General features: G+C 44.6%; 1 protein-coding gene across 1 annotated transcript; it reads right to left on the reverse strand.

Annotated features, from left to right (window-relative positions):
- Positions 1–134: 134 nt before the first annotated feature.
- LOC139655509 (nucleolar protein 11-like) lies at positions 135–10,932 on the reverse strand. Its single transcript, XM_071532946.1, has 18 exons — positions 10,786–10,932; positions 10,023–10,136; positions 9,722–9,778; positions 9,008–9,156; positions 8,725–8,782; positions 8,271–8,412; positions 7,814–8,020; positions 6,090–6,166; positions 5,245–5,368; positions 4,791–4,882; positions 4,464–4,529; positions 4,032–4,216; positions 3,623–3,748; positions 2,411–2,662; positions 2,228–2,306; positions 1,769–1,861; positions 1,318–1,425; positions 135–776 (listed from the first exon to the last, which is right to left on the reverse strand). Exons 1-18 carry the CDS (start codon positions 10,930–10,932, stop codon positions 663–665), a joined length of 2,190 nt encoding a protein of 729 aa, XP_071389047.1. The 3' UTR covers positions 135–662.
- Between the last annotated feature and the right edge of the window lie 318 nt (positions 10,933–11,250).

Here is an 11,250-nt window from a genome sequence, read left to right on the forward strand (position 1 = left end):
CAGCATCGAGTCTCAATGAAAACACCAGCAGCAAGTGAAAGCACACCTTTAAAACTGTTCATAAGAGGAACCTAGTAACAATCTTTAGTATTATGATATTACCATTGTAATATACATTCAAGACAACAAACAACTTTGCATATGATGGTATTTTTTAATAAAAATACTGTGTCACACATGGATTCAGAATTTTTGCAGTCATAGATTTGTATGCAACACAAAATGTTTCCAGTAGAAAACGTACTACAAACTCATGCAGCTGGCAGATTTACAGATATTCACACAGTTGATGTATGACACGCATACAAAATTACCAGCCGCTCAATCTCACAGTTAAGCTTCTAGTGTCAAACCAAGAATACTTTACTATTGTGTATTACATGGCATTTGCACTTATTTTTTCGCACCCATTATTAACCACTTTGACACATAAGCGGGCTGTTCATTTACTGTGAAATCCATATTGTCTGATATTGATAAAATGCTCCTTGGTAGCACAGGTGAGGTTAAAACATGGTACAAGGGGGATCTGCAATTCATCAATACCAAAAAGTACATAACACAAAGTGGGACACACACAACCTTGAAACCACGACAGGTGAAATGTGGGAAGGGGAGGAGATTGCTGAACGTTTTATTAAAAGCTATCTGTACATATTATTCTAAAACAGCTCAATGACTTCGATGGAGTATTGTCCGATGTCCCGCTTCACCTTCATCTTATGGAGCTCTTGCAGGCTGCCCTCGATCTTCCCCAGCTCAGAGAACAGCCTCACCTGGAGACGAAACAAGGAAACTCAAAAACAAGGTTCATCGCACGTTTCTTTTTTCCCTCTCCATTCTTTCCCCCATGGTAATAACAGTGTTACTTAAAGGCAGTCTATTTAAGTGATAACATCTCTTTACATACATGTCACCACCAGTTGCACTCTATAGAAGGTGAAATCACCTGGCAACAAAGATCAGCCAATAGCAGATGGCCATTTCAGTAGCATGCTTTTTACCATTAGATGTCAGGCTTTACACAGATTTGGCTTTGGGGTTTAGTTACTCTTTAAAATGTAAATGGTAGGACTGATGTCTTTGGATGTAACAGCAACTTGTTTTTGCTTACTTGGTGGTTGTAAGGGTCGATAACATTGATTGTGAGTGTCAGTGGCAGTTGTGTGGGATGGTAGTGTAGTCCAAAATGCCAGTGTATTGATACAGTGGTCTGTGTGCAATCTGGATGTGGTCTATTTATGGACGGATTGCACTGAAGGCCTATGTCAACAATATATAGCCAGCTACTGAGAGGGCCAAAAGGAAGACCGTTACCTGAGACTTTACAAAGCTGTGGAGGTTCAGCAGTAAGCCTTTGGCCTCTGGAGTCATCACCAGCACTGTGAAATGGCCGTCCAGCAACAAGCACACCCAATCCATGATCTATGATAGAAAACAAAAAAGAAACACAAAATTAGGAATTTCATTAATTTCAAATTGGGATTCCTGATTTACTGCATTTCCCCTTTTGTTTTCTGTTGTCTTGTGCGTTCCTGATCACGCACTGCTTCTATAGTCAACATGAATGAAAATCAAAAGGAAAATCAGAAAATGTCTTTTTCTCAGACATCTTCCACCTATCTGGTTTTGAAAATCTGAGAGCAATATGAGCAAAATACAACCGTTTTGCCTCCAGACTTGTCACTCAATGCATCCTGGTGCGATTGGATGATAATAGTAGTGTTGAAATGACAGCCGATGTTCTAGTTTAGGTGTGGGTACAGACCTGAGTCAGAGTTGGCGATCTCAGTCCGTGCATCTGTGTGGAGGCATCTTGGGAATATTTCAGATAGAGGAACTGCAGGTACTGGAGGAAAAGCTGATTGGATGGGAGAGAAAATGAACAATGTAACCTCAGCTTTTTGAAACCGACAGCTGGATTTACAGAACTTTACAGAAGAACTGATCATCAGATTATTAACCTGAAATGAACGTGATCTGATCATTTTCATTGCTGGTTTAATGTGGGGAAAAGACACCAGATCTGAGTCATACAGTTAAAAACCAAGGACTTAAAATTTCTTGTAATTCTGTTGTAAAAATCCACTATGGGGATGGTATCCACTGTATTGGTACAAATCAGGACATGAACCTGACCGCTATTATTTTAGGGAAAACAAAATAAACAATAGTGAACACAGGCAGGCACATGTATATCAATGAGTAAACTTAAGCTGCAACTCACAATAACTTGCTGAGAGGAGAGGTCTTTTAGATGTGGAAGGAGGAAGGTGTCGCTGTACGCCGTCTGCAGGACCTCATTGCTGTGCAAGTACAGTTAAGACCTCATACTTTCACGTTTTTATCTCTTATTCTAATATACTTTTTTGAATATATTGTTTTTTTTGTGATTGCATTGAGAGGATACAGTAGTACGGCCTTATGTAGTCCCACTGGACAGGTCAGTCCTGGCTGGGTCGAAGTCTTCTCCTGGTCCTCCGCTCTGGTCTTAGCGGGAGCTCCGCCTCCGCCGAGGGCGTCCGAGCTGTCCTCCTCGAAGGGGGCGGGGCTGAAGCCGTTCTGCAGGCCGCCCTGGCCGCGCCCCCCGGCGACTAGGGTTTCCATGAAGGAGATGCTGTCGGGCTCCAGGCTCACCATCTCCGCGTCGCCATCGGGGACACTGCGGGAGGGAGGGAGGGAGCAAAGACATGGAGGTTTCACTTTAAGTAAGAGTAGTAATCTGATTATTACACCACTCCGAAACGTAGTCACTTAGTGAGAAGTTCAGCTGTTGTAAAGGATTATCTCTTATAACGGTGGTTACATCCACAATATTTTATCAAATGATTTCCTCGGATGTCACTTCCTCTAAGTGGACAAACGTGCGGAAAGTTGGCAGTGTACGTTTTTACATGGTTGTCAGTCGTTGATCTTCTTCTACGGAACGAATTCACCACTTTCACATTGAAATGTCACAGGGAATGGGCCAGTCTAATCCATTTGAGGCGATTACATGTGGCATTTTTATTCTGATTTGGCTATTATTCATGGAATATTAGGCTGCATGGAAACCCAGCTAGCGATGACAGTTGCATGCAGTCTAACAATCTGCTTATAGGACTCATTTATTCTTATTTCAATCACCTCATATAAACACCTCAACTGGAATATCCTCACCGGCCCCAAACTGACTGAAAATTCAAGTTGCTTGTGATTTTCTCAAGCATATCAGGGGTTAACAGTCCAATTGATTTTCAGCTGGGTAGAGCTAATCATCCAGTAGCAGACTGTATCATGTAAACATTGATGCCGGTAATAGAGCATCACCATCTGCTAAATTAGCCTTTAAATTCCAGTGCGGCTGACAATCTGCCAGTGTCTGGGAAACAGGGGCACTCAACTGTGCACTCAGCAGTACATTCAACGACTTGACTTTCATCTGCAGCATGTATCCACTTGTCTGTTTGGATTCTGATCAGTGAGATGGGGCAGATTCCTGAAACTGAATTACTCAAAGTATGTCAGCGTGGAACACTGCCGGGTTCAAGACCGTTGGAGGAGTTGCTGACATCAAAATCATGTTGAAAGAAAAAGGAAGAACAGTGGCCTGGGTTTCTATTAACATGACTTATGATTGTACCTGATGAAGGTCTTGAGGCAGGCACAGGTGATGGCTTCAGGGACGTCGGGGAAGAGCTGCAAGCAGAGCTGACACAAGAAGTAATCCTTCCTCTCCAGGGCCAACAGCAGCAGGTCGGGACACACACTGTGGGGGGCCACACAGGTCAAGGGTCACATTCAACAGCAAGAATAAAGGCTTTTTCATGGTTCAATTCATTCCCCTTTATAGTCTATAGTAAGCAACCAAAGCATGATTTTGAACAGGATTACGGACATGGCATTCCAAGCAGGATCCAACACAGTAGTACTGTCAAATTAAACAGAAGTACTGTGTAGGACCTGTCCTTACAATTTTCATTCTTACTGTGCTTCCACAATGAAACAACTTAGTCCACAGCCCCCTGACCCTGCTGCCCTGCCTTACTGACCTGTGGCAGAGGCACTGGGTGTGCACCAGCTGTGCCAGGGTGCTCGGGGTGTAGAAGGCTGGCTCGGCCACGCTCCGGGACACCAGGGTGGAGGCCAGCTGCCCCACCGAGGGCTGCAGCTCCTGGATATCTGCTCTGGAGAGGAGCCCCTCCACCTCCCTCTGGACCTCCTCCACTGGTGCCGTCTGCGGGAAGGAAATGGACATATTTATCTTGTCAGTTATATCCTGGTAGAACTTGGCGTGTCAAAGCATGGAGATTCAATATTCTGTCTAAAGGGTTAAGATATTATTTCCAGGTTATATCACATTCTGTCTTCAAATGGGGAAAAGGATAGGAGGCTGGACAAGGTGGCTTCAAGGAATAATAATAACCATAATGCACCTCAATAAAGGACCAAAGTGCGCTAAAAACCAATAACCTTATTTTTACCTTGATGAGCTCCAGAACTTGGTCAACTGTCAAACTAGGTGCTGATTGGCTCTTACGGGTTGTTCTCTGCATGAAAAGAGGGAAGAATCACATTAAGGCTCACAGTCATTCAAGTTTAGTGAACTGAGACGATACAATTGACACAGGCATTATTTGCATTCAAACCCACATAGCACTATAAACGTGTTTCATGTTTTGTTGATTGTTTATGTACACATGTATTGTGTTGGGCTGGTTTAAACTCTGGTGGACTTGCGTTAATTGGCATACAGTTGCGTCACAAAGCCCCTAGCAACCATATATAGGGGTGAGGACAAAGTGACTTACGGTCTTCCTGGTCTCCACGGTTCTAGACGGCTGGGCTTTCTCTCCATGCAGAATGCTGTTCCAAGACGGTACAGACGCTGGAGCTCTGGACTCTGGTGAAGATAGAACAATATGTTGCAATCTTCTCTAATTGACTGAACACAAGAGCTTGTCATGTTGAAATGAACATTAAAAATACTGATGTAGCATTAATGAGAATAGCAGACTACAATATACTCGACTGTATATAATATGTTATAGCAGTGTTCATTACTTCTGCTAAATCAGTTTTCCTTCTATCAAAAGTTTTTGTCTCATATGTATATAATCTTTTGTACGATTGTCTTGAAACAGCAAAAAAAGACAGCCAAAGCCAAATTTAAGCCAATGTTTTAACAAGTAAACCATTTTCATCAGGGTTATAGTGATTTTATTGAACCTTACTTATTATTATTATGACATTGTGTCATCTCACCTTCAGTCCTGGCCTGCCTCAGTTTTCCCAGGGCAGAGGCCAGGGAAGACTTGGGGCACTCGTACGGGATAACAGACAGGGCTTTCCCATGCGGAATGAATAACTTGCTAGAATAACTCCACAGCTAAACCAAGGAGAAATGGAAATGAATACAAACAGGAATTAATACTGTACACGGTAAAGTGGAAAACATAATTTAGCATAGGAGTCAACCCCTGAAAACACTCAAAGCCAAGGAGGGAGTAAGTGATTCGCAGGGAGTTCACACAGATAAGAGTACTTGAGCCATAGAAAGCATTCATAAAGGGTAAAACTATCATTCATGTAACCAAGTGCGCCACACAATCTTTCCTTAAAAAGATGCTATATAGCAACTGATAGTGTAGTAACTGCAACATAAAAACCTGTTAATGTAATAAGATGCTGGAAAATGTAATACAGTGCCAATTGGTGGCATGTAAACTGCTACATGTCATGAGAAAAGAGTGCCGGTCCTTTCACTGTGTGTGCGTGTGTGTGTGTGTGTGTGTGTTTTAAGAGTGTAAACTGCTGTAAAGTTGTGAGGAGGGACGGTGAGCCCGGTCACGGTGGAGAGCAGAGGCGATGCTCTACCAAAGTCATACAGTCCTTCATCAGCACCCAGCAGCTGGAAGGACAGGGAACTTTGGGGGGGGGGGTGCTTCAAGCCTACTTTTACCCAGACAAACATGATGAGGAACATTCTCTAACTCGGCAATCAGTTCGCATTAAACAACGTGCAGCCCGGTCATCCTCCCAGCAGCAAACGCCATGTATGTGCTGCCGACTAACAAGTGTTCCCAATTAATCCATGAAAGTTTTCCTACCTGTCCGTAGATTTTGCCCGCCATCTCTTTGCCCGCCTGGAGCGTCTGGAAATTGGTATTCCAGATGCAGAGGAAGTCTGAGAAATCAAGGACAGAGGACCATTCAGGAACCACATTCGCATCAGATATTGGAGTCACATTGCTCCCCGTCATCGCTCTAATGCATTTGTTCTCAAAACGAGGCCCACATGTCACAAATACAAGTCTGAATACCAAATCTATCGTTTGTTATTGCTTGTAAGGGCATGTTTGTGAAGCGGACCTACACTTTAGATCATGAGCAACTGGATGATTGGTTTGGGGGATGCAGTGGAATACTTGTAGTCACTGATTGAAATGAGGTCGGTAATGTCTAGACCATATGAAAGCTATTTTATTGTAGCATAAGGAGGACTGGCTCGCCTTTCTCCTGCTCCAAACAGCCTGACCCCCTCACCTCTATGCCATAAAAAAAGAAAAAAAACAGATGCAAGATGTATGAGTGAGAGAGGAGAGTGAGCAAGGTAATAAACCGGAAAGACACACTGATAAGACATCTCCTAGGATTAGCAGCCACTTTTTCTGGAGTGAACATTCCCACTTCATATGGGTGAGATCAGAAGCATTCCGGAATGGACCCTCTCCCCTCCTGCAGGAGTGGCAGGCTGTAAAAACAGAGACGGTTCCCTCCAGATTCTCCTTAAAGGATTCCGAAAACCCTGTTTGTAATATGAATTGCGTAATTGGATGCGTTTTGCATGTTCATTTTACTATGGTTTTGAGTAGATAGTATGCCATTCTTGGTGTCTTTTGACAGTATAAATTAAGATGGTTTTAGGGAAACTACTCACAAAATCACATCTGTTCAGAAGATACAAAATATGTCCAAATTCAATAAGGAGATCATCTAATGGAAGAGGCCGGTGCCAATCAGCAAAAGAGACTCTGACTCGGAGCCAAGCGCTCCGTTTCTCTCCCTCCTGTCAAAGCTGATGATTTGTGACTGTGAACTCGCCCCACCACGTGCTGTAGTTGCCTAGCAACCAAGTCCAACAAACTCCAGTGTGGCCGGCGTTGCCTGGATCTGTGGATCGCCAAAAGCAGCTCAAATCACGCTAGTGTGCGGTGTGGCTTGTCCTAGATCTGCACTAAACCCTGCTTCCACGAATTCTTGCTCACCGAGAGTATCCAACGGTCCCAGAAGGATGGGAGACTGCCATAGAGGTACTGTCTAGCATATATTATGATTCCAAGATTATTGTTCCAAGGTCTTCTTAAAATAAAATGACTGTCATAATTATCCCATACAATTATATTATCCAATTACATTATCCTGTTAACCCATACAAAAGCATTACCTCCGGGTATTTTCCCTTTAGGAAATCCTAATCTTTTTTCTTCCTCATATTTAAATTGGTTCAGTCACTGGTCACTTTATATACTCCTAAATCAACTTAACTCCCTGTAAGAACCTTGTCAATACCTTGGATTATGCTATTCCTATACCGACCAAAAAATGTGTTATTCTTGCCATAATCCCATCATATAATCGGTGTGCGTTATAGTGTAAATAAACTCGCTTTTACATGAGTTACATGAGTTGTTCTGTCTCTTCTGTGCATGTAAGTCCCTTTGAAATCAGAGGTCACTGAAGTGAAATAGATTTCTGACCCAGGTAGGAGGAGCAGGTAGGAGCAGAATATGTGAGATCATCATTTAGGGGAGTGTAGTGAAACGGCGTTTACCTTTCCCAGCTCCGGCGGAGGGGTGTGGGACCCCCACCACGGCCACGTGGGCCTCGTCCAGGGCCAGCGCCCAGGCCGCCCCCAGCAGGCCCTCCCCGACCGGCAGCGCCAGCAGCAGGCCGCGGGGCAGAGGGAGCGCCTGGGCCCCCTCCTCGGCCCCCGGGCCCCGCACGGGCACCACACTCTGGTATACACGACCATTGGGATCTGGGTGGCGGAAAAGTGATGAGGGAGAGGAGGAAGGAAGCATTAGAAAAGGAAGGGAAGCGTTGATGCACTGTTCAGCTTGGATAACCCCCATCCTCATTGCCTTTTTTTTTTTTTTATCATCAGCGCCACATGTCATCCACTGAGCCCCAAGTCCCTCTTCATGGGGCCTTAAATCTAAGTCTGTGAAACTGGCCCCTGCTGTCCCACACCGTCATTAAAAACACAGGAGGAGGAAATCCAGTCTTACAGAGATACAGCAGGCTGAAGTGTTTATCCCTGTAGGAGGCGGAGAAGCTGAGCGGGGAGAGGCCAGGCTCCTCTCTCTCCAGCCTGTACCTCTGCAGGGTGTTGGGGTTCAGTCTCTGCAGGTAGAGGAAATGCTCCCCTTTCTGTGGGACAAGACACAGACAGCCATTTAGAAACACCAAGAACTCAAAGTCGATTCGCGCGTCCTCGGAGAACACAAGGACAGACGAGATCAGTTATCGGTAAAACGGTCATAAAATTCAGAGCGCTCGCATGCAGCTTCTATAAATACAGCAGAGTGCACTCGACGCTAATCGTTGGCTTACAATCAAGTGTTGTTTGCCCACCGCTTGGCAGTGTGGTGATGTAAGCGAGTAGAAATTGATGTTATGTGGAGATTAAGTCTCAGTTTTTATGTCGCCATTCAAAAAGCCAAACGATGAAAAGGATCGTACCTGTTCTGTCGTGAAGATGACAAACTGCTGGGCCTCTGCCACAATGTTGGTGCTCCACCTATGGACAACAAGGGGGAATCAACACGCTGCAAGAGACGACAGGCCAGACCGCAGCACAGCAAAGACTAACCAGTTCCCACACACAATCCAGAAATATTATGATATGCTGATCCAGGTCCAGCGCAACTCACAGACTTCCCGGGTCACTAGTCCGGTGTGAAAAGGGTACTAGTCTGAAGACGTTTGGTTTACAGGGGTCATAAGTGACGGTGGTGACACTGACCTGATGGCCTCCTCTTGTGCCAGGACCTCCTCTATGGGCTGCTGGGGAGCAGAGAGGAGGGAGTCCAGGAGTCGGACCGCTCCTCTCTGGAACAACACCACCGGCTCCCCTCCTGGGACAGAGTGCACCCGCCACACATCTGACGACACCTGGAGAGGAGACGAGAACGAATGAGACTGTGTCGAGCAGAAAACAATGAATGGGCGGGTAAACAAAACAAGTCTCGTGGGAACAGAGATCTTCTTGAAAGTAGTTCCAGAGAGTGCTTTCTTTTTTGTTAACTAACCATCCAGACTTAGAGCTGGTACATGTTCTCATTTTCTCACTTTTAGGATAATGCTAGTTGTCTATGATTACTGTATGCATACTGTATGCTAAAGTGTTTGCATGCACACCGGACAGAACTATCCAGTCACAGAGATGATTTTGGTCCTTTCACTTTTTTTTTCCTGAGGAGCACGGTCAAACAAGAGACACAAGATGGAAAAAGAGACATACCACGCATACTGACTTAAGGTGTTCTCTTTGGTCTGAACCATAGTGAAAAACTTTGTTGAATTTTTGTATTTGGCTCCTTAAGGTTCACACTGCTTGATCACAAGCGAACCAGGAACTTCAGCTCAGTATAATGGGCTTGCGAATGGAGTAAATGCTTGGTGTGAAGGCACCCTAAGAGAAGGTGGACAGCTGAGCACCAGGCATGTTCACACTTACAGTTGCTTTGAAGGCCTTGTCTAAGAGTACGTCATCCTCCTTCCAAACTCTGATCACCTAAATAAAAAATAAATAAATGAAAAAAAAGAAAGAAAAAAGTTGATTATTTCTTGGCAGAATGAGCCTGACATTTCCAACATGTCAGACATACAAGCAGCTACCAAAATAAATAACAATAAAGCAAATGATAGTGAGGTGCGTTTATGTTCAAAGACCATAGAAAACAGAGGCACAGTATGCACTAGTGCTTCCGCAGTCTGGTCGCCACCTTACCACCACAAGAATAGCTGGAAAATTCTACCTTGTTGTCTGAGACTGCCACATACTCCTTGGTCTGTGAGTTGTAAACAGCTGAACAGGTCAGAGTCTGCCCTTGTTTCACCGTCCAGCTGCCCAGTGGCTTCTGGTCTGAAACCTGTCAGAGTGAGGGAGACCCAGTTAATAAAACAATGAGTGTTTCCCACTCATTTGCACCAACCCACCACAAATAGATTCATTGATATAATAGTAACTACTGCCCTTTGTGTTGTTGTAGTTTGTTGAAAGAAGACTGTGAGAATAACAAGCAACCAGTTCTGAAAATATAAATTGTACTGGAATACAAGCTTTGTGTGGAGAACTATGTATGCCGAATTTACCAGAGGAACCTAACGATTCGAAAAAGGTCTCAAGTCATGTTTTACGATGAGTGTAGCGTTTGCCGATAAGCAAAGCAACATTTGGTCTGTTTTTTTAAATAGAGTCTGGCGTGACGTTTTCTTCTTACAAGAAAGAACGGAACCTCCCGGTGCTGCAGCTAACCATGCGTTCTTTCTGTTTACATTTCCCGCAAAGGGCTGCTGGGTGGGTTTCTCGCCACGTTTTTTTTTCTATGCAAGGAGAAAGCTGACATCTTTTCGGAGTCTAGACACGAAGTTAGCTAGCTATCTCATCTGTTCTGTAGCTATAACCCCAACCCTGTCACTGTTGTTTTTGAGAGCCCAGGCTCCCAACACACGAGTTGAGCAGGTCGCATCAGCTGGCTGAGGCTAGCAGAGCCTGCTCGAGACAAACGTTGCCGTTACCTTGTACAGCGTGACAGATCTGGTGCAGTCGGTGACGACGACATGGTCGCTGTCTCTCTCCGCTTCAATCCCCTGAATTCCCGAATCTGACGGATTTTGAGCTTGTACAAGTCCGCACAACGTGTACCCCTCGTACAGCGCAGCCATGCTGGACGAGAAGAAAGTGGGACTTCTGGATCTCGCGAGACTTGTCGTATGTCTGCCGACGAGTCAAAGAGTGGCGTTTATGTGCTGGCAGAATTGACAGCGCCCTCGTGTGGCAGCAGAGAAAACCACACCCTTTCAGATATTATTATTGTTAATATTAAAGAGGAACCTAAAACATATTATTTTGAAGGTAATAGAACATAATAGAAGAATGGGCCGAGAGTCTTCAGGTTTTTATTCCAGCAAAACACCACACCAGAGCCCCATTTCATCATTAGTCATTTAACAGGCCCTCCTTGACTCTCCCTTGGTACTTGG

This window comes from Centroberyx affinis, unplaced genomic scaffold, assembly GCF_046629955.1.
Source record: "Centroberyx affinis isolate AG114_WGS23_722 - 3 ecotype Tasmania unplaced genomic scaffold, CSIRO-AGI_Caff_v1 ptg002290l_1, whole genome shotgun sequence".
Lineage (NCBI taxonomy): Eukaryota > Metazoa > Chordata > Actinopteri > Beryciformes > Berycidae > Centroberyx > Centroberyx affinis.